Here is a 23,965-nt window from a genome sequence, read left to right on the forward strand (position 1 = left end):
GCTTTCTGTTGCATGAATTTCATGATGAGTCTAGCCACAAGAAGGTTTACATTTGGTACCTCTTCAGAAAAATATTATTAAGTAGGGATTGGTGGTGAGAGGGGATACCTATGATAGTATACAGTTGTCATGTTTAAGAAAATTGGTCTCAACTCAAGTTTTTCTTAGGTACTTAATTCCAATATTTAAAATAATTTATAGAATTTACAACTACATCTAGATTGCTGCAAAATCACTCTCCATTATCTATCTATATTGACATTAACCTCTAACACAAGCCATTTTCCACCAAACCATAAGGTACATTAATTTCTTCAGCATACATTTGAGAGTTTACTATGTAGCAATCCAGTGGCCGAGGATGTGACCATGAAATATACACAGAAAGCTCCTGCCTTCCTGGAGTGGCTGGCAGTCAGTCAGGGTGTTGTGCCTGACTTCCCACCAAGTTGAATGGCACATTTTATGCCCACTCTATTGCACAGAAAAAGTTGGAGAAGAAACTTTCCTTCTTGTGCTATGTATACTTTCAAATTCCTTTTTTCAGGCTAAGTTCTTACACGCCTATAAGTCGTAATGGTACTTGACTGTTGAGAGCACAGAGCACAAGCAACTGCATTGTCTTCTTTGAAGGATGCGCTCAGGTCTCTAATACAAAAAACAAGCAACCTTGCTTCTGTACATTGCCCTGTGAACTGCTGTGATGGATGACTGGGGCTATGGAACAGAAAATAACTATAAATTATACCCCCTATACACTTGTGTTAGGGTTGTATGGAAAGAAGAAAATTATACAAGCAAAATTTAAAGTTTCCTGTCATACTTGACAGGTTAGCTTAACTCTTATTATTCTTACTGTAAGTTTAGGAAATAAAATTCTTCTGTAAAACACATTTTAATGCTTATTTTATTATTAAAGAAAGACAATCCTGTGTATGGCCTCCCAAACCTAAACATAATTCAGATTATAGTATTTCATAGCAGCTTTACAAAGTCAACACAGTATTTCAGTCCTGCATAATTTTCTTGAGTGTATTAAGCATTATTACAAACATGTTAACTAATTTGCAGATATTTTTAAGGGGAACTGATCACCTAGGCCAGGTCCTACAGCCAAGAACTTCACTGGCAGCTTTCACACAGGGCTGAGTCATAAAGAGTTCTTTGAGGCCATTCAGCCACAGCAACTCCCTCCTTGAAGTCCTATATATCAACTTGAGAAACTCTTAAATTTGTTTGTGGGGTTTTTTTGGTTGGTTGGTTTTGGTTTGGTTGTTTGTTTTTGGCAGTTTTAACTATTATACAAATCTAATTTTTAAAAATCATTTCTAGATTCCACAGGCCATAGAGATTTTCTTCTGAGAAGAATTTGTGTTTAATTTTTGATACCAACACTGAACATTCATCAGGGAACTTTCCTCAAGACTAACTGCTGTGTTTGTGAGAAGAGCAGAATCACAGAGACGCAACCCTGACTTACCTACAAGAGGAGCAACCCAGAGGACACACTCCCGTCTTTAGTGTCTGAGGAGTGAGAACTGTTGGGGTCACTTTAGGCCCAGAGTAACTCTCCCAGAAGAAAACTTGTTTGCCTTCAACCTTGTTTTACAGTTCTGCAGTGTCATGGAGGACGGGCCACATGCATGTGCAGGCTCATACTCCCAGCCTCCGCCATGAGGGACATGTGACCCAGGGTCATTCAGTATTTTGTTGAAAAGACATTTTTATCCTAATGATTTGAAAACTAAGTTCATGTTATAGAGTAACTTACTGTACTATACTTTCTCTTTTTTATATGATGTCTAACAAAAAAATACAGCTCCAACATTTTGATTCCCGTTAATTTTGTTCTTTAATTAAACGACTACTTATTACAGGAAATGAATAAAGGCTTTCACTTTCTTGGTGTTGGGATGAGGTATAGTTGGGGACTTTGAGAAAAAGTCACAGTTTTGAATATAAACACAAGAAATGAAATGCCAACTTTGTTCTTTGTAGATTCTGTCAAATATATAAAGGCTTTTGCCTTGAAAAACTAGTTATCATTTTTCAAGTTAATTGAAAAATTTTGAAAGAGTATTGAGCACATTTAATCTAGAAGTAACTAACTGGAAACCCTAACAACACTGAAATCTATACCTTTTTAAAGAAAAATTGTAAGTTTTCATTTGTCTGCATTACCAAAACCCTTATTATAAAAGGTTTAGATGGAATGAAGATTTGGAATAAGTAGTTTAATAAATACAAGGGGAGGAAATGAGCTAACAAACAATAAAATCCCCTTGTTTATTTATGGGTTTTTTGTTGTTTTATATTTGATTTTATTTGCTTTTAAGTTTTCTTTCAGAAGGAAGCCTTCCTACCCCTCTGCCTAGTGTATTGGTCAGCAGTAAACAACGGCTTGGAGGCCTCTGTGCACTTCAAGCAAGTGACATGCTCTTTAGGAGGATCTCAGCACTTCTGCAGTATGTGGTAGCTAACATGCTGGCACAAGCCAAACACATTCTCAGCACTTAGTGGGTCAGCTAGAGAGCACTGAGACCAACCAAGTGTACGGCACAAACTCACACGGCCACCCCACCCCACTCTCCGAGCTCTTTAAAGACTTCTTGTGCACTGTATTGTCTATGAAACCTGCTTGACATTTGTGGTAGTTCTCTGGCTAAATGGATAAAGAGACTTGTGGTTAGTTCTGATACTAGTAAACATTCCATTAATTGAATTAGTTTTTAAATAAGAAATTACAGCAGAAATTACCTGTTCAATGATATATGTGAATTAAATGTTTTGTAGGTAGAAGCCAGTAACTGAATTTCACAAGCATGTAGAATATTTCAATATGATAGTACCTACTGATTCCTTAGTTGTGGCCAGTTAACATCAAAGCATGTTTCCCTATCTCAAGATACATACCAACAGCTCCTATTTTATACTTTACTTAGTTTAAAACATGAGTGGGCCAAACATAAACACACACACGCACACACACACACACACACAGAAATTTCAGTCTCTCAGAAATACCCACATAACTATTACAGGAAAAGGGGGAACCTGATACTCTTCTAGAAATAGCACTAACCCACAGGGGATTAACTCTGATTAGAGCAGAGCCAAGTGGAGTCTTTCTCTGCTCCCGCCAAGTCCCATAGGTAGTGGCTGAAAAAATTTTAAGGTAAATTATAGGATACCCAAGGAAGGATTTAAGTTTGGTTAAGCTCAGAGGCTGCAATATAACTAAAAGTGTTAGAAATTTTCATTTTAATTAAGGAATTGGCGATAGTATTCGACTTCTACCATTTTAGTTTTATTAATCATAACTATTTCTGTGTTTCATATTCCTATGAATGTCATAAGGGGAATTAGGAGAGTTGATAGCTAAATGTGATAAACTACTTACCTTTGCAGTAACTAAGTGTATAACACATCCCTAGCATCTTCCAAAGTAGAGGTTTACACTATATAGAGCAGTCCACTCATATGGCCATGGTGCTATGCATATGTAGTCACTTATGATACTCTGAGCTTGAAAAAAAATTATTTTCAAGTCTAGAAGCTTAAGAAAAGTATTTCTGTTGCCGTAGAGGTCTTCTTTCCTAATGGTACTGAGGTGGTTATGTGTCAACTTTACAAATCATTTGCTTACATTTTCACAAAATGTGCTAGAGCTAAATTACTTAATGCAAGTGATGCAAGTCTTAAAAAGGTTATAAGCCTTACTAAAAAAAATCTGTAACTTGAAGGTAAGTCTTAAAAATTTAAAGAAATCTAAAAGATTTTTTACCTGAGTAATTTTTGGATCCTGGAATTGGGAAAACAAAGGCCTCCTTGGATTCTGAGGTCCATCTTGTGGAGATCTGTGGTAACTACAGGTTTAAGGTTTCCATCACATGTACTAGCAAGTCAGCTTCTAGCTATGGTCAGAATCAAATTTAAGTCCATTAAAATATGGGCATCAGGACTTGTATAAACCCAATTCCTTGGAGGAGTCATGAAGATCATGGGTTCAAGTCAGTCTTAGCTACATAAGACTCAGCATAAAACCAAATCAAACTAAACAAAACTCAAACTTTGTCCTGAATCTTTCCAGTGCTCATTTAGTTATTTTTCAACGGAGCAACTGAAAATATGCAAATAAAACAGTATATGCCACTGTCTTCAAACAGGCAATACCAGTAGGTTATTCCCATCTCCCCTTTGGTGCATTGATGGTAATATAGAAGTGCACTGCTTAAGCAATGGGAAGTTAGCAGTTATGGTTCTATAAGAACAACAGCTTTATGCTCAGAGCAATAAAACATTTTAAAAGTCTTTAAACTAAAAATATAAACTGAAAAATAAAGTTTCTTCTTTCAGGAGATAAACCTGAAAGTGTATCTATTTTATTTCTACAGCTGCCTAAATGATATTATATATACATTATACATATATTATATCTTCTAAAAGAAATACATTCTAATGCATGCTGAGTACCCCATACTTCATTCCTTCCATTTCCACCTGGGAATGTGTAGTGTGCAAAAAATGTCTAATGGTCTAAGGAAATACCACCTTACTCTTATTTTTACAATTCATGTTAGACATATTTGTTGATATTAATTTCTTAGGTTATTTTTCTCAGAATTCTTTTTTATTCCTATTCCACAAGTGTGCATCCATAATGTACAGCACTGATGGTGATAAAATGGCTAAAGAAATCTATTCTGGCACTTAGAATTTCATACTAGTACTGAGAATTGGCAAGATTGTTTAGAAAATTTAGCATAGAATTAAAAGCCATAGGAAAACCTTAGTCTACATGAATTCAAAGGCCATAGTGGCCTAATATTAACTTGGTGTGGTATTAGAATTTGGCAGTGTGTATATCGGTATAGTGATATTCAGTCTAGTGTTTATGTTTCTACCTATTTATACTAATGTTTTCCTATTTCATCTCCTTTCCGTGTATACTTTGGGTACAGGCACCTGCCTCTAGCTCCATCTAGTTGAGAACATGTAAAATTACACCAGCACTGTAGCAGACTGCAATCCAGGTAAGAAATGTAAGTCATTATCTAAAATGATCATTCATTTTCAATAGGCATGAAATAGATAAATTTTAGCAGAATTTATTCCACTTGCTTCTGCCACTGAAAAAACATGATTTGGCTTATTTATGCAAGAGTAAGAAACTTAAAGGAAATGATTTTGTCCTTTTAAGATGGGGGTCGTACTACATTGTTCAGACTGGTCTCTCCTAGATTCGAAGTATTCTTCCACCTCAGGTTCTCAACTGTTGGACCTATGATCACAGCCATTTCTAGTTAAAGAATTAAACATGAAAACAACTAATAAACAGGAATTTCTTGGCACGGATGGTCCCAGCTGGGAAGATTCAGATCAGAGGGGGAACTTTGGATTTCAGGAGAGAAACAGGTTTGGCAGTGACAGAGGCTGCTTGAATCTGAATGTATTTAGAAGCTCTAAGGTAAGGATTTTTATACAAGAAGAGTTGGTATTACCATTTCAAAAGATGTAGCCAGTGAGGCAGACACAACTATCATAACCATTTGGCACAAGGAAATGCAAAATCAATCAGGTACAATGTTTCTCATGTAACAGATTCAGGGGATCAATTTACAGATGCCATCAATCTTTCTGATTAGAATACAGAATCACTTGTAGTTAACAGTAAACCTTCAAAGAGTTGGAAGTTTCTTATACGCCCTGGGTCTTAATGAGTTTTTGTGAGAAATTTTTATCTAACATTTAGCTCACTTAATTAATGCTTTCTGTACCACAGTGTCAGAGCCACCCTCATCTACATACGCATAGCCATATAAACCTGCATGTTGTTGGAGGGTTGTAATTATGTAAGTGACTATGAGGCAAAGTGTTGCAATTCTTAAAAAAGAGTTTGCGCTGGGCCATTAGGATACCCTTGTGAATAGAATAAAAGGAAATTTAGGGTAAACTGCTTTTTGAGAACTATGGCTCAGAATTATTCTCCAACTGGAGAGTTCCATAGCCTCCCCAGGAGATGTTCTCGCTTTTGGAGTCAAATGCCTCAGCCTGTGGAACTTTTTTGTCACACAGAATCTACTGGGGTTGTTGTGGCATTTCTGATCTTTGAAAATACTCCCTTATAAATATGGAGGTCTATAAACTAGCCTATATATCAAATCTGAACAGCTCTTATTTAAAATGGCTTGTGAGTTAAATGGTTCTGATATTTTTTAATTATGAAATACAATATAAGTTCATTGAAATTGCTGAAAATAAGTGAAAGTTTCACATAGAATGAAGTGAAAATGTTCATTTATTATTTGGATGATCCAGATTAACAGGACACATTTAAGTAGATTTGCCAAAGGAAAATTTTTTCTTTTATAGAATTTTTTTTCATAAATTTTGATAATACTTCCTTCCCTCTAAACTTTGCAATTTGTCCTATCTTCCTTCCCTTCCAGATCTATCTACCTCCTTTCTGTCTCTCACTAGAAAACAAACACATTAGAATAAGACAAAAACAACAGAAGGAAATGAGCCCAAGAAAAGGCACAAGAAACAGATATCCATTCATATTCACACTCAGAAATATCATAAAAAAGAAAAACTGGAAGCCATAATATATACTCAAAGGACAGATCAGTGTAGAGTAAAAAACAAAAAATTAAAAAAAAGAAAAATATAAAAAAAGAAAAAGCCCAGATGTTCTATTATGAAACAACTAGTCTCCATAGATGCCTCTGAGTTTGTTTTCTGTTGACCCCTCTACTCTTGGGCATTTGTTTCTCCAGTGAAATTCCACTGGAAGAGACTAAATTTTTATCTGCAAGTGGTTATCAATTGTCTATAGTTTCTGGGTTAGCAATCAGAAAAAATGTTTGTATTTTTTCTTTCAGTTCTAGAACCACACCTGGTACAGACTCATGCAGGCCCTGTGCATGTTGCCTGTCTCTGTGAGTTAATATGTACATTGGTCCTGTTGTGCTTAAAAGGTCTTATTTCCCTGGTGTCCTCCATTTCCCCTGACTCTAACACTCTTTCTGCCTCCTTTTCTACAGGATTACCTGAGGCCTGAGAGGAGGGATATGATGGAGACATTCCACTTTAGGGTAAGTGTCCCAGGTCTCTCACTCTCTACATAAGGTCTGATTGTGGGTCTCTGTATTTGTTTCCACTTGCTACAGGAGAAAGCTGATCTGATAATGGCTGAGCAAGCATCGATCTATGAGTATAGCAGAATGTCAACAGGAGCCATTGTATTGCTATGTTGCTTTAGTAGAATAGTATTTGGTTTTATCCTAGGTCCCTGGGCTATCTAATCTTAGGATCTTGGTTATCTAAGCAGTGTTGGGTATGGGTTTCATCTTATGAAGTGGGCTTTAAGTCAAATGAGATATTGGTTACTCACCGAAGCTTTGTGCCACCATTGCCCTAGCATATCTTGCAGGCAAAGACATCAGTGTAAACCAAAGGGTTTGTACCTCAATTGGTGTTTATGTTTCCTCTAGTATGCAGAGTACTCTCTATTATCAAGAATTCTAGCCCATAGGGGTAAAGGCTCTAGTTAGGCACCAGCTCCACTTGTTTACTGAGTCGTGTAAGTATAGTCTTGAGCAATAAGGCCTTGTCATCAGTTTGTAGAAATACAACCTATAGCTTTGGCAGCATCCTGGGTAGTTTGGGGGTTCCCATGTACCCATTTGGTTGACAGCTCCACTAAATAAAAGCTATTCTTAGTACTGCAAGTTTCATTTGGTAACAAGAGATGTCCAGTTAGGGCTTTCCCCACCTGTTATTTGGAGATTTCATTTAAATTATTTAATATATGTACATATTTTAGGAAGTTTCTACTGTATTAGGTTTCCATACTACCCCTCAAATATCCCTTAATTTTAGCTGTCTTTCCCTGTATTCGCTCCTGTGCACCCCTCCTCTCTTCCCTTTCCCACATGATCCAGTTGTACCAGCACCCCATCCTGTCCATATAAATCCATTACGTTTCTCTTAACTATAAAAATTTATCTTTGCCTCTGGTCCCTTACTCAATTCCTAACTTCTATGGTTATGCATTCTATTGTAGCTTATTATTAACAGCAACCACATATAAATGCATACCATATTTGTCTTTGCTTGGGTTACTTCACCCAGTTATTTTTTTCTAATTCTATGTTTCTAATCTAACATCTGATTTTATGATGTTATTTTTTTCCAAAAACTGAGTAATACTTCATCGTGTAAATGCACCACTTTGTTTTATCCATTCTTTGGTTAAGGGGTATCTAGGTTGTTTTCAATTTCTGGCTATTATAACAGAGCAGCAATGAACATGGTTGAACAAGAATCTCTGAGGCAGCCCATGCCCACTTCTCCCTCAGGGTAGCCAGACCCATTGCTCACTAGGATGGACATGAGAAAAGCTTAGCTGGGCACTGGTCATATAGACAAGATCTTGGTTAGAGGTGAGTGTGCATGCAAAGAATGGACATACAAGACCATCTCTGGATAACTGGTTCAGTTTAATGGCAAGGGAGAGTGGAGGAAAGGGTGTTTATGCTCCTGGGAAGTAGTCAGGGTTTCTGGGACAAGGTTTGTGTGGCCATGGACAATTGGCCAGGACAGGATATTTTAAGATGCTTTAGGGGCTGTAGGGTTTGGAGTGATGGTAGGAGAGGTGTGGGAGGGGGAACCTTAAATGGTCAAACAAGAACTGAAGCCTTATAACTGTCAGGGTTATAAATTCTTACTAGGGTTGATGGTGGGGCAGATGATTTCATATCACCAGGCTGGAGGGGTTAGAGACCCAACTCCTGTCATTCTCATCTAAGGTATCCAGGATTGAAACTCTCTTGACCCTTCCTCCATAACTCTGGGTCATTATGGTTCCACATCACTGTAGTAGAATCAAGTGTCCTTTAGGTATACACACAAGAAGGGTATACCTGGATCTTGAGGTAGATCAATTCTAATCTTCCCAAGGAATTGCCACACTGATGTCCATAGTGGCTATACAAGTGCACTCCCAGCAGCAATGAGTAAGAATTCCTCTTACTCCACATCCTCACCAGCATCAGTTATTATTTATTGATTTTAGCCATTCTAATGAGTATAAGGTGAAATCCCAAAGAAGTTTTTATTTGCATTTCCTTGATGTCATGAGCCATAATGGGACAAGCTAATAACTAGCAGGTGATCTTCCTAAAATGGCCTGCTTCAGATTATTATGTAATCTGCGACAGATTCACCCTTATTGGGCAAGGCCATAAAGGAATTCATTTTAGGAAAGATTCCTAAAAGCTATTGATAAGCTTTTCCTGCTATTATTAAACATATATAACAATCACTAAGTAATAGCACACCCCTTTGGAGCAGATCTCTACAAATCCATGAAGATGTACTATCTTTTAGTGATGCTATATAGACTAATAAATGACTTAAGTCTTAATGATGATTCTATAAGAATTCCTAAAATTATAACTGTGATTATTAAGCTCTTTTATAGTAGGACTGCTGTTAGGTCCTTTTCTGATAGTCAAAACTGCAATGAGAACTCTGCCATTTTCCCAAGTGTCATCAGTTAATTTCTCCTACTCAGAGCACATTCCAAGAGATTGTAAAACAACCAAAGGTCATAAAAATGGAACCAACAATTTATTATAGGTGCTAGGACAGAAAATAAAATATTGACTGGGTTTATCTATGCAAAAGTTCAATAATAACTCACAGTTTTCAACTTACAATGATCCTGTGGAGTTGTGACAGATGAAGGATATTTAGCCAGATAATTACTCCTAATGGATATGCATGTAAACATTCTCTGTGTAAACTTCTAATTTATGATTTGATTTTGTGTTTGAACTTGTGATGAAATTTTTAACATGTGATCATGTATTCTCAAAGATGTAGAAGTACTGAAGACCTGAAGACAAAGAGAGAAGATGCAGATAGAGAAGAATTTTTTTTCCTTTAGAAGAAGCTTTTCCCTTGCTAGAATTTTTTTTGCCTTTCCCTGCTTAGCAAAAAATTGTTTCTCTTTCCCCACTTAGAATTTCCCCCTCCCCACCACCACTTAGGATCTTTCTGCTTTTTCCCTTAGATAGCTTTCATAGGAAACTTTTTACAACTTAGTAATAAATACTATAATCACTTTTCTAAGTGTCCCTTTTTCTTCCTGCAACTTCCAACTAGCTGGCTGAAAGAGCCTCACAGTTCCTTCTGAGACAGGACAAAGGCCATGTTACTTAATCCTCAACTGTTTAGGCTATAGATATTAATTGCCTAAGCCAGCAGCTTTGTATCCTCAGAAAGAGCAAGAAAGTTTTTAGGATTTTTTAGAAGTTATCACCAGCACTTCAGTAGAGAATTAGAATGTCCAGAGACCCTCAGACTTTAAAGCCACACCAGAGTCCTACTCTGTGCCCTTGCCACTATTCTCTCTGGACTGGGAGGCTCCCAGAACTTTGATGCTAATGATATTGAACGTTTTTTCCTCTATTGAGAATTCTATTTATATCTGTACCCGATTTTTGTTTTTCCTTAATACTGTTTTTTAAGTTCTTTATATTGGATAGTAACTCCCGGATGTGTAGTTACTAAAAATATGTCCAAAGGACAGTGTTCTTTGCTATGCTATGGACTTGTGTCTTAGAACTGCCTTCATTGTGTTTCATACGTTTGGTTGTTTTCATTTTCATTCACTTCTAAAAAGTCTTTAGTTTCTTTCTTGATCCATTTTTTTTAAATCCAGCACAGAGTTGTTCAGGTTTCATGAATCTGTAAGCTATCTGATGTTTCTGATATACAGCTTTAATCCATGGTGATCAATTTTCTTGAATCTGTCAAGTCTTGCTTTGTGTCAGTAAGTGGTCAGTTTTGGAGAATGATCTATGAACTGCTGTGTTTTGGTGAAATAGGAAGGACATTTAGCAACAGAGAGTAATCCACTGGGCATGTCTTGAGTTTCTGAAACCTCAAAGCTTACCCTCAGTGATATAATTTCATTAACAGGGCCATATATCTTCAACAAGGCCACATGTTCTAATCCTTTCAAATAATGCAACTCCCTATGAGCCTATGGGGGCCACTTTCATTCAGACTACCAAATTCCACTCTCTGGCCTCCACAGGCAATGCTATCATAATGCAAAAATACATTCAGTCTTACTTCAAGATTTTCTATCCATAGTCTAAAGTCCAAAGTTCAAAGTCTCTTTCAAACCTCATACTTTTATAGCCTTTTAACTATAAACCACTGTTAAATGAAAATCAAAAAAGAAGATCACATACTTCAAACATAATGGCATAGAATATATATTACCTATTACCATACCACAGTGGAGGAAGGAACCATATAGGGAAGAAATACTGGACAAAAGTAAAACTGAAAAACAGCAAGAAAAAATTCAATCTCTGCATCATTGTCTAGTGTCAAAGTTTTCTTCAGATTTCCAACTTTTTCAGCTTTTTTGACTGCAACATAACTACTCTTTCTATGGTTGGTTCCATACCCAGTCTACAGCTTTCCTTGGCAGGTGTCCCATGGCTCTGACATTCTCAGAACATTGGGATCTCCAAGGCAATCCAGGTTTTACTTTCACAGCTTCACAATGGCCTCTCTGAGACACTATATAGGGATACTCCTTACACATTCTTGGCCTTATCCACTTTCCTAAGTTAAGGAAGAGGACTTTACTACATCTGTCTTGTGCTCTTGACTGAACTCTGTGTCCAGAGCTGCCAGGTCTGCTGCTGCTGGAGCTGGAAACTGGCTCTCTCATTCAGATGCATTTTCATCTGTACTTTTCAGTGGTTTCCTTCAATACCTAAGCTTGGCTGTTGTAGAACTCTCTCTGTAGACCATGTTGGCCTTGAACTAAAGAGATCCTCTAGCCTCTGCTTTCTGAGTACTGGGATTGAAGGTGTGCACCAGTAGGCCTAGCCCTAAGCTTTTCATTAAGCAAACTGGAAGTTTAGCTGGGTGGGGTCTTGCTCTGAGGCTATCACTCACATTATTCCATTTATCATCAGACTTTTCTTTAATCTGATTACATTTTCTAGTGCCCCATTTCGTCTCAGACTGTACATTTTGTATTTTTCCTTACTCAATTTGTCCCTTTATATTATAGATCTGCATAACTGTGGCCACTAATAAATAAGCAATAGTCAATAACAGGCTGTTTGGAAATCTGGAAATCTGTTAATCCATAACTCTTTAATTTAGCCTTAGGCAGATTATTTTGTACAAGGGCAGAAAATAGCCACATTCTTCACCAAAATATCACAAAGAGCAGTTTCTAGGCCATATACTAATGATCTTCTCCTCTGAGACCTCTTGAGCCAGGACCCCATAGTTCAAATTACTCTCAGCGCCACTGTTTACCATTCTCCTTACTAGTAAGGCTCATTAGGCTCCATTTAAAGTATCCAACTGCTTTTATAATCCAAAGTTCACATTCCTTCAAACAAAAGCACCATGTGGCCTATCACAGCAATATTCCAGTTATTGCTGTGAAGACACTATGACCACATAATTATGTGTGTGTATGCGATATATTTACTTTTATTTCATGTGCATTGGTGTTTTGCCTGATTGTTTGCCTATGCGAGGATGTTGGATCCTCTGGAATGGGAGTTACAGTTGTGAGCTGCCATGTGGGTGTTGGAAATTGAACCTAGATCCTCTGGAAGAGCCACCAGTATTCTTAAAACAATGAGCCATCTCTCCAGCTCATATCCCATGACCACTCATATAAAGGAAAACATTTAATTTGGGCTGGCTTACAGTTCAGAGGTTTAGTCTATTACCATCATGTTCGGAAGCATGGCAGCATGCAGGTAACATGGTACTAGAGAAGGAGCTGAGAGTTCTACATCTGGATGGTCAGGCAGCAGAAGGATTGTTAGTCACTGGGCCTGGCTTGTGCTTCTGAAACCTTGAAGCCCACCCTAGGTAATACACTTCTACTATCAGGGCCACTTGTCTTGATTCATTTAAATAATGCCACTTCCTGTGAGTGTATGGGGGCCATTTGCATTCAAACCACCATATGTGCTCAGAGAAATTTTATTTCTGGTCTAGTGTATTTGGTGTGCTATATACTTCTTGTACCTTGATAGATATCTCCTTTAGATTAGGGAAAATGTCTTCTATGATTTTGTTGAAAATATTTTCTGTATTTTTGACATGGGATTCTTTTTCTATACCTAACAAATTGTAGATTTGGTCTTTATAGTGTCACAAATTTTCCTGGCTGTTTTATGCTGAAGATATTTTAGATTTAACATTTTCTTTGACCAAGTAATTGATTTCTTCTACTTTGTCTTCAATGCCTGATCTTATCTCTTCCATCTCTCATATTCTACTGGTGAGACTTGTCTCTGAATCTCCTATTTGAGTCCCTAAATTTTTCATTTCCCAATTTCCCTCAGTTTGGGTTTTCTTTATTCTCATTTTCAGGTCCTGAACTGCTTTCATTTTCTTCCACTGCTTGCTGGTGTTTTCATAGATATCCTTAAGGGATTTAGTAATTTCCTCTTTAAAGACCTCTATATTCACAAGGTGTCCTAAGGGATTTTGTATTGCTTCAGCTATGTTACATTTCTCAAGTCTTGCTGTAGTAGGGTTGCGGGGCTCCAGTAAAGTCATTGTCCTGGCTGTTACTGTGTTTTTTTATGTTCCTAAGTATCTGGATTTGAGATAATTGTAATTCTAGTTGTTGACATTTGGTCTTCTCTTTGTTGGGTTGGTATTTTGTTCTTTCATTTTGTTGCCCTCTCTGGTTCTTAAGGGGATATGGTAGCCCCGTGTTGCCTGGTAGGGAATTCTGGAATCCTGCCAGGTGTGACCACTGGGGACTTCTGCATAGAATATATTTCTAGGTATTGGGAGCTGATTCCTAGGAATGGGGATAGATAAGGGGTCCCACAGGAGGAATGAAAGCAGGGTGTTCTACTAGGATCTGCTTAGCATCCTGGGAATGGCAGAGAGCAAAGAGAGGCCAAGTCAGGTAGTCTTCTACAGAGCTGGGGGTGACCCTTGGTGATTGGATTTGGAGAAGAGGGAAAGGAGTAGAAAGATCTGCAATGACCCTTATCTGCTTCTCTAGCTGGTGTGGCCTGGCCTGTAGGTTCCAGGGGATGCCTGCTGGGGGCAGATGGAAGATGGGAGCAGAAAGGAAGTGGAGGCCATAGCAGATGGTCTGCTACAGAGCTGGGGATGAGACTTGGGGATTAGATTTGGAGGAGAGGAGGAAGAGGTAAGGATCTACAGGTAGTTAACCTGTTTCTCTGGATTTCTAAATGCTTACATTAGAAATAGTTATGTAAATACACATATTCTATTTCTAAATTGTTTCTTGTCCCACGAACCCTAAAGCATATTACCACATGGACCTTGAATAGCAAGTTTCTAACTCCTGGTCTAAATTAAAAAAAAATGAATATGTCATATTTATTAAACATGAATAACAACTTGTATAAATTATCAAATCTATTTTGAGTTTCTATACTCAAAATCACAGCCAAAGTATCTTGCCTGTGTTATAAAAAATGCACATAAAATTAGGTAAATAACAAAGACTATTTACTGTTAAAAGCTGGTGTTCCATTAGTGTGACAGTCCATTTCCCTCATATTCCTTTTCAGTATAAATTTTTTGGTGTCACAGGTTCAAAACAGTGTAACCCTTGATCCTACTTAAAATTTCTGGCTTATGAAAAAGAACTAAATTATTTCTTTCTAGGTATAACAATTTGAAAACCACTGAAACTAATGATTTTACAAATGCATCATTTGAAGGCCAGTTGTTGGGGCCCATGGCTTTAATGTTTGTAGGCAGAACTGAATTTGATTATCCAGGTCTACAGACCATGTCTCAAAAATAAAACAAGAACTACAAAATTAATCTTAGCAAGTCTTTGCTGTATACACAATTCATCTAAAGGCTAATAAAGTGTAATACTCTTTTTAAACTACAAACTCCCATCATTTTCTTCATAAATCTTAAAATCTTAGCTGATTTCATCTGAATACACCAAGAATGTATTTGTGCTTGACCAAGAAACTACTTTACGACTATAATATTAAACGCTGGTATTGTTCAAATAGTCTATCCCCTTCAGGTTGGTATTACCTTCAAGTGTCTGACTGAAGGTGGCTTGTAACTCATGGTTCATAAAATACAATATTAGTAATTGTAATTATACTTGCTCAAATAAAATAAGCATTTATTTAAAATATAGTCTAAGAAAATATTAGGTGAATACCAGGAGCTCAGAAAGAACTGGCAAGCAGCCAGCTTTGAAGTTAAGACTAATACACTGTGATAAAATATTTATGAAATAGCTACAATTTTAGGTCACTTTAACACTTTTAGTGCACTATAACTGTATATATCTCAAAGTGTGAAGGTACTAACAAGTAAAGATTTTAAAGCAGAGCCTTTCCCCCTTTCAAAGAACAGCTAATATTTTACTACTTATATATTTACAAACCATTATGCAAATTTCAGTATATTTTATTGTGAAACTGCATTAATTTAAAAATACACTTTATGTAATACTTTTGTACAGACACTATTTTCACAGGCATAGTTAATGTAAAAATATGATCCAAAGAGAGTCAGTTCCTTTTACTGTTTGTTCATAGGAAACGTAAGCTGCATTTGGAATCACATTTTTCATCTCTAACATTTGAATCAGGATGTTCTTGCGCTCAAGGACAGAGGTGCTTAGATGATGCATATTTGCAAGGCTAATTTATTATTTTTATTTATATGCAAAAACTAATCAGATAAAATGTGTTGACAGCAGCCAGATTTCACGCATCATTTCCTTCATGAGCCTTGAATAATGACTCTAGTCCTCTGCGTATGTTGACAAGTTCCTCTTCATGCTGTGTCCAAGGGGAAAGACAACCATTTGCACAAAGATACAATTAGTGCTGAGTTAACCCACACCCTTAGGGTATACATGGAAGTATATAGAGGATTCTCCAATCATTAGCAATATTCATGATACTAGAGAAAAGACTTGCAATCTATCAAAGCTCCACATAAAAAATATTTAAAAAGTAAAATAAAATCATTCTAGAAAAAAATTTCAATGAGGACAAACTTAGGCAGCTTATTTGCTCAAGCTGTGTGAGCCTGGCTACAGCTTCACAACCTCTGCACCACTCAGTACTGCATGTCAGTAAAGCCTCACAAGTATTTTAGTACTTTATGTAGATATGTTTACTATTATTATGTACTTAAAACTTTGAGAAAACCCCTAACCATGTCTATGTAAAGCAGTGGCATATGTCTCTATGGAGAGCACTTTATCCTAGAATGTAACTGGTAGTCAACTTGACTTCTAAAAATCCAACTATGTTTGTTTATGCAAATCAGTGAAATGTTAATGCTAATCCAGGTAATAGTTCTTCCACTCAGTAGTCTGGCTTGCTTGGTTTTAGTTAAAGTAGACAGTGTTTATAAGTAGTGCAAACAAGTTATTTCTCCACCTGGTTTTTACATCTGCAAACCATTATCTATTTCCTCTGAAGGGATTCCTCATCCATCCCTCATATACTCTTACAAACGTCCCATAATTTAAAGAACTAAAAGTCATCTGGTCAGTTTGAACCTGCTTTCTCCAAACCTTCAGAAAAACCCATTTGCACAAACAAAAGAAAACCAAAGATGTAAACAAGTGTGAAAAGCTTTTGGAAGAATATCACATAAAAAACACAAAAAAAGCAAAACCCAAAAAGTAAAAAGTGTGGTGGTCCAAGTGGTCCATGACTATAATATGAGCATTCTGGAAGCTGAGGCAGGAGGATCACAAGTTTAAGGCCAGCCTGGGCTCAAAATCAAGAACCTGTTTTATAAAACAGTAAAGGGCACAAAAGTCAGGTAAGTAGATGAAAGCACACACTAAATTCACTCACCATCTCCTTAAGTAGCTTGTCTTGTAGCATTTTCATGTTCGCTTTCATCAAACACATCTGCAAGCAACATATTTCCTTCATGAAATTTATCAAATTTTCACAACAAGAAGACAAGTTAGATTAACCAGCAAGTATAGAAAATTTATACCTCAGATGTAAAAACAGTCTCTTCATAAACAGAATTATAGACAAGAAAACTTTTATCCAGTGAAGTTTTCAAAACTCGAAACCTAATAAATAAAATGAGAATGAACTTTTTACGTATCTGTCCACATTCCACTGCTATAGTGTAGCATATGTTATGTCTCACCTACAAACATACAGAGGCTGTCCATTAGGAAAAGCATACTAACCTCTCTCGCTCATTTCGGTGATATGCCCTCATCTTCTGTACTAACTTTTTCTCGATGTCCTAAGTTATAAGGTACAAAAAAAAAAATTCTTGCAAAATTTCTTTATACACAATTAAAAATTTCTTTAACACAATTAAAAATTAAAACCTAGAAGTAGAATTAATGTATTTCTACTACTCTAAATTTAAGTAAAAACTGCTTAAAGGCTAAGAATATTGTATATAGTATATACGTTTTCAAATTACAAGTACTTGAAGTAAAATTTCTCCACTGTCTCCCACATTAACAAAGATATTTATTAGAAACTTGTAGGCAATTTCAGAGTTCAACTGCTGCTGATATAAGATAGAACTATACTTTAAATAACAATCAATCAGTAGACCTGCAACAGTCACAGTGGAATAAAATTTTAAAGACCTATACTTAGACTTTAAACATTAATTTTTTTTTTAATTTTTAGAAAAACAAACCACAAGCTCTTTCTCGAAGTCTTGTAAAGTCTGTGAGTCTTTTTCAGATTTTTCCAGCTCATCTAGGAGAGTGACTTGGAATTTGTCAATATTTTCATCCCTATTAAAAAGGAGCAAATTAATAGTTTTTATACCACAGGACTCACAGCTCATAAGTGCACAGCATGTAAGGCTTACCACACAAATTTGTGCTACAGACCTGTGTCCCCGAGCTTGATAGGTCATTGCCATCAGATGTTGTTGAGTCAGTTTCAATGTCTTTGTAGTAAAATCATCCATGATTTTATGTTGGGTCTGAAAAATACTTTTAACTTAAAATTTCTTTATAAAATAACAACCTAACCAAGACTGTATTATGAAAAAGTTTTTTTTTTATAACACATCAACAAAGAAAAACTTAGAAATTTTAAGGCAACTTTTATAATAAACTAGACTTAGCAGTAGCTACTTATATTGGCCAGGATTTGAATACAGTTCAGTTTGCTATTGTTTTAAAGAATTTATGGTAGTTAAAAAATTGCTACTGATAAAAGTTTTGTTTTCAAGAGTATAGCTTAATAGAATTTACCATTTTTCACAAAAGATTTTCACCTACCAGAGACACATAAGAGAGTCTATAAAATTACAGATTCTCTTGACCTTGGGAAAATGAAGATTAAGAAACTTCAGATCTTGGGCCTAGAGAGATGGTTCAGTGGTTAAGAGCACTGACTGCTCTTCCAGACATCCTGAAGTTCAATTTCCAACAACCACATGGTGGCTCACAACCATCTGTAATGGGTCCGATGCCCTCTTCTAATGTGTCTGGAGAGAGTTACAGTGTACTCATACATAGAATAAATAAATCTTAAAAAAATTCAGATCTTATTTTTTGATAAAAGAAAAATCAAGATATAAAGTTGATAACATGCTAATTGTACTTATCATTGGTCAAAGAAGAAAATGAACTAATTTATTAATTCAAATAAAGACATAAGAGAATGTGATTTTTCTACCTATTATTACCAAAATGTAAACAATGATTTCAAGATGTACTTTGTATACATCATCTCATTGGATCCTCAAAGACTAAGTGAGGCACATTATACATCTGGTGAAAGAAATCTGGGAACATAAGCTTGGAGTATATATGTGCTACTCTCCATGAATGATAACCTCTGGCTAGTTAGGTTAAAATGCCTAAAGAGGATGAAGACAAAACTATCTATAAAATGCTCATCATGCCAGCATGAAGATCTTAGCATCCACGTAAAAAGCCAGGTGCAGGAATATGTACCTGTAAAGCCAGATCTGGGGAAGTCGAAACAGTATATCTGAGGCTTTCTAGCCAGCCAGTACAACATACCTGATTAAACAAATTTTACCTCATTGAGACCATTTCTCATCAATCAATCAGTCAATCAATCAATCAATCAGGAAGGGAAAGAAGAATTGAAAACACCTCAAATAGTAGACTTTTGGCCTCCACAAGCACAAATGAATGCGCATTCACCAATCTGTAAAATGTTTACATGCACACCTCACTCAAACACAAAAACAACAGAAAGTAAAACACTTAAATATTACAAAGACAAACTGAACAGAAAGAATTTTTGAGAAACATATTTTAAAGGTGAGAGAGGTGTTTTTCCTCTAACAATCATTCCAATTTAGCACATATGCAAATTCTGATTTGTGTATGTCCCAGTTTTGTTAGCTAAGGATCAGACAAGTCCTCTATTATCTACCAGAAAATAGTGTATTATGGAACTGTGTGTAACTTAGGAGGTAACTTACATCAATTTTCCTTTTATAGTCTGAGCTGATGTTATCATAAAACATTCCAGCACCTTGTGACTCCTGTTGCCAGTCTTCAGGAACAGAAAAATCTGGTGTCGATAATGAAGCTGTAATATCAGATATTAAAAATGAAAACAATGAGCTAACATTTCATTAAGATATGCATTAACACAAAGTTTATCCTTGTCTCATTCAACTGAGAACAAAAATATCCTTCATATTTTATGTGTGTTTAAGTCCCAAGCAGAGATTTTTTTCACCTTTATTAAAAGTCAAATCTTGCTCGGCAGTGGTGGTGCATAGCTTTAATCCCAGCACTCGGGAGACGGAGGCAGGCAGATTTCTGAATTTGAGGCCAGCCTGGTCTACAGAGTGAGTTCCAGGACAGCCAGGGCTATCCAGAGAAACCCTGTCTTGAAAAGCAAAAATAAAAACAAAAACAAACAAAAAAACCCAACCAACCAAAACCCCCAAAAAGTCAAATCTTTGTCACAGAACTTTTGATAGGGCTATTGAGGCACAAATAACTAAGATGCAACATTTGATACTTTTAAATTTGATCCATTAATAAGGCTGAAGTAGTTGGGCAGTAATGACACACACCTTTAATCTCAGCCCTTAGGAGGCAGATGCAGGTGGATCTTTGAGTTCAAGGACAGCCTGGTCTACAGAGCTTGTTCCAGGACAGCCAGAGCTACACAGAGAAATCTTGTATCCAAACAACAACTATGGCAGAATTTTCCCGTCCAAATACATGAAAATATTAGTGTGCAGGAGGCCTGTGATTGGACACGGGAAAGGGAGGTGGAGTAAAGAGTTCAGGGACAGAGAGTGACTCAGAGGAGGGAGGAGGAGAAGACAAGATGGAGGCAGATGGACAGGAAGAATATCCTGATCCTGAGTGGTTTTAAATGACCACAGGTAGTTATGAATATCATACAGGGATAGAATAATTGGGATAACTTGTCTGATCTAGGTGGGCAGCTTGTATCATTATCAACTGGTTCTGAATTATTGTGTGGGCATCTTGTGAATTGATAATTTATTGATACATTAATCTGACTTGTTAATTACAAGCTTCTAGAGTTTGCTCACACATGGGCAGAGAGTTGCCAGCAGTAGCACAGGAAGCCTGCTGGTCATTTTTAATATTTCCAACAACAACACAAACAAAAAGTAGAAGTACCTGAATAGTATTTAGTAGCAAATCAACACTTCAAATAATTTATATTTCAGTAAGATTTCAATTTAAGACATGAAAAAATGATGGGAGAAATCAGAGTATTTAAGACTCAGGCTACCACTTTTATAGAAAATTAAATTTGTAATAAAAGTTTATATCCATCTTAGACTCACCCATAGCTGTTATTACAAAGGACTCTTTCATTGAAATCATCCAAACTTTAGGAAGCTACCCTGGAAGTAATTGCAGGTGACAAACTTTGGATCTGCTTACTTTTATAGGTGTGCTGATCAGAATTTTCCCTTTGACATAGTTTTTTGGAAAGCAAATGTTCCCTTTCTTCTGCCTCTTCTACTTCTGCTTCATTGGAATTACTTAGTTCATCTTCTTCTAGGTACATCCGCCTTTTGCTACCACGTTGACTGGGACCTTAAACGATTAAAGAGAACAGTGCTACAATTCTGATGCAATATATCTACTATCTTACTGCTTTAATATAAAGCTTTAAAACAACCATGTTAAAGTACACAACTTTATATCTTTTGTAATAAAATTGAATAATGACATGACATTGATATGACTTGAATTGTAGAATTTATTTAGGTGGGATTTCTAAGTAATTAGTAATTACTTTAAAAGCAAGGCTGTGGCTAGAAAGATGTCTTAGTAGTTGCAAATACTTGCTACTCTTGTAGAGGATCCAGGCTCAATTACCAGTACCTACACAGTGACTTAAAATTATTTTCAACTCCAGTTCCAGCATATCTGACATCTCTTTTGGGCTCCATGAACATTGCATGCACATGGAGTGTATCCACACACAGAGGGAATACTATCCATCTATCCATCCATCCATCCATCCATCCATCCATCCATCTACCTATTTTCTGACAGGGTTTCTCTGTGTAGCCCTAGCTGTCCTAGAACTCCATCTGTGAACCAGACTTGAACTCAGAGTTTGACCTGACTCTGCCTCCCGAGTCCTGGGATTACAGGTGTACTCCACCACCACCTGGCTAAAGTAAATCTTTAAAGAGCAAGAGTATGTCTACAAACCTGATACATGAGTATTGTCACTGGGCATGTCAAACCATATTTTCTCTATTTTTTCACTAGACGATAATGGAGATGCTGTGTGATTTTCCTAAAATAAATATTAGAAATCAGAAAAGTACTATAAACACTTAGATTCATCTTTGACTGACTCCCAAACTCCCAAGCCAACAGATTTCAAATGTTGTAAAATTCTTTTCAAAGCATCTTCTATCTAGCCTTTCTTTTCATTTAAAGGCTACTGCAAAATAATATTTACGATAAATTAACATCAATCTCATGCTAATAGTTTTTACTTGACATTTTTTGACATTTCTGATTTTCAACTTCTTGTTATTAGTGTCTTCCTTTAATTTTGAGTAAATTCAGAGTCACAGAAAATTTCTTATAAAGTGACATTTTTTTACATTTAAACTTGTGCTTTATTGCTTGAATACAAATTTGTATAATCAGTAACTTTACTTAGATTACTATTTTCTTTTTTAATCTGTGTGCTCTTCTAGTCAGTTAAGGGTAGCCCAAATCCTAGTTCCCCTCCAAGTTTATTTTCATCTTCTATATTATACAGATAACATATCTTTACTGACCAACCAATGGAGTTCCATGCTCATGCTAACAAGAAGTTCAGCCAATCAGATTTCTATGTAGTCATGAAGTCAGAAAGTCTTATAAATATGTAAACTCAGGGATTTTGCCCATATATCCTCACTATTTTAAGACCTTCCTGTACTCATTTTAAAAGTTTTGGTCTTTTCCCATGACTAAACCATTCTACATTTTAGAAATCAGACTCTCCACTCACAGAAAATGAAAAAAAAACTTGGTATTATGATTCCCACTGAAGACTAGCAATTTGAATTAGCATGTTACCTCTCCCTTGCTTTGCATATGGGTTTCACAGCTATCTGGAGATTCGGGTTCCACAAAAAGTTTCTCTGAACTATTACTGCTTACATCTGAATAGCTGTTACAACGTTGTGTTCTTTGATTATTTATCACTGAGTCTGCATTTTTCATATTCACAACAGAATTATTCTTGGTCGGAGTGTGTCTGGGCTATGAATGAATAAGACATACAGAAACCCAAAGGAAGTTAGATAACTGCTTAAAAAAAGAAAAAAACTTGAGATAGGAAACAACTTAAAATTTTAGAGAATTAATTCAATGCTAAAATTCAGGACTTACTTAAATATAACATTAATTAGTTCAATGACAAGTAACTAGCAAAGCCCATGAGCAAAGAAAGATGCCTGCCAGTATGGCTTCTAACCTTCAGAGGCCAAGTCACCTTAACACACACACAAACACACACACACACACACAAACCCCACAAAAACACAAAGTTGATCATATAATGCAAAATTGTAATACCTTATATAATTTGTCTCTACAGAAAAAACTATGATCTAGAAGAGAAGTCAGCAAAATCACTCAAAATACAAAATCATTAATTTTTTTTATATAAGAGCAAACCCACTTACTTTTTGGCTTTTTGTTATGATAAAACACAGAGCCTTTAAAACCAAAGAAATATAAACTGGGATTTTGTGTGTGTGTGTGTGTGTAACACCCAGCAAGTGTAAAACTAAAGCAGTGAAGTATTAGCACTAATAGCCAGACTCACATGATCAACAAGAATGAGCCTTGAGTTATTTAATATAAATATTATAAGTGGAAAACTTTATTCATAGGAAATTCTGGAAAAAGACTGACACCTAAAAGTTTAAATCAAAATTAACATTTGCACATTAAAGAGTAATACATTAAGGAAGAATTAGGTCTTCCTAATGTAACCCAGACTAGCCCTGATATTTCAATCTTCCTACCTCCTGAGTACTGAGTCTACAAGTTTGTATAAGCATACCTACTAGAGTCTGAAACACTCTGAATATAAGAAACTTTATTAAAATCATCTGTCAGATTGGAGTTCTGGATTCCAACAAGTAAAAGATAGAATTACATGTAGCCAATATAGCAGTGCTATCCAAACTCATATTAAGAATTCATGTAGTCCAAGTCCCACTTATATTTTCCAACTTGTAAATAGAATTGTTGGTTTATCTTAAAGTTTACTGGACGTTTTTGTTGGGGTGGGTAAGGGGGATCAGGATTTGAAAGAGAGTCTCACTCTGTCTGTAGCACTAGCTACAGACACTATCTTAAATTCACTTGGTAGACCACTGACCTGAACTCAGAGATTTACCTGTCTCTGCCTCC

The 23,965-nt window shown here is 36.2% G+C and overlaps 1 protein-coding gene across 1 annotated transcript in view; it reads right to left on the bottom strand.

Annotated features, from left to right (window-relative positions):
• Window positions 1–15,573: 15,573 nt before the first annotated feature.
• Sycp2 (synaptonemal complex protein 2) overlaps window positions 15,574–23,965 on the bottom strand; it is a 55,897-nt gene continuing 47,505 nt past the window's right edge. Inside the window, exons 35-44 of the mRNA XM_052181594.1 lie at window positions 22,619–22,804; window positions 21,752–21,839; window positions 20,954–21,124; window positions 19,510–19,619; window positions 17,933–18,027; window positions 17,734–17,833; window positions 17,264–17,322; window positions 17,059–17,140; window positions 16,911–16,967; window positions 15,574–15,875 (exon numbers count right to left, since the gene is read on the bottom strand). Of these exons, the coding sequence (XP_052037554.1) occupies window positions 15,801–15,875; window positions 16,911–16,967; window positions 17,059–17,140; window positions 17,264–17,322; window positions 17,734–17,833; window positions 17,933–18,027; window positions 19,510–19,619; window positions 20,954–21,124; window positions 21,752–21,839; window positions 22,619–22,804 (1,023 nt within the window). The 3' untranslated portion in view covers window positions 15,574–15,800. The remainder of the gene's footprint in view (window positions 15,876–16,910; window positions 16,968–17,058; window positions 17,141–17,263; window positions 17,323–17,733; window positions 17,834–17,932; window positions 18,028–19,509; window positions 19,620–20,953; window positions 21,125–21,751; window positions 21,840–22,618; window positions 22,805–23,965) is intronic.

The sequence above is a fragment of the Apodemus sylvaticus genome, chromosome 5 (genome assembly GCF_947179515.1).
Source record: "Apodemus sylvaticus chromosome 5, mApoSyl1.1, whole genome shotgun sequence".
NCBI classification, from domain to species: Eukaryota; Metazoa; Chordata; class Mammalia; order Rodentia; family Muridae; genus Apodemus; species Apodemus sylvaticus.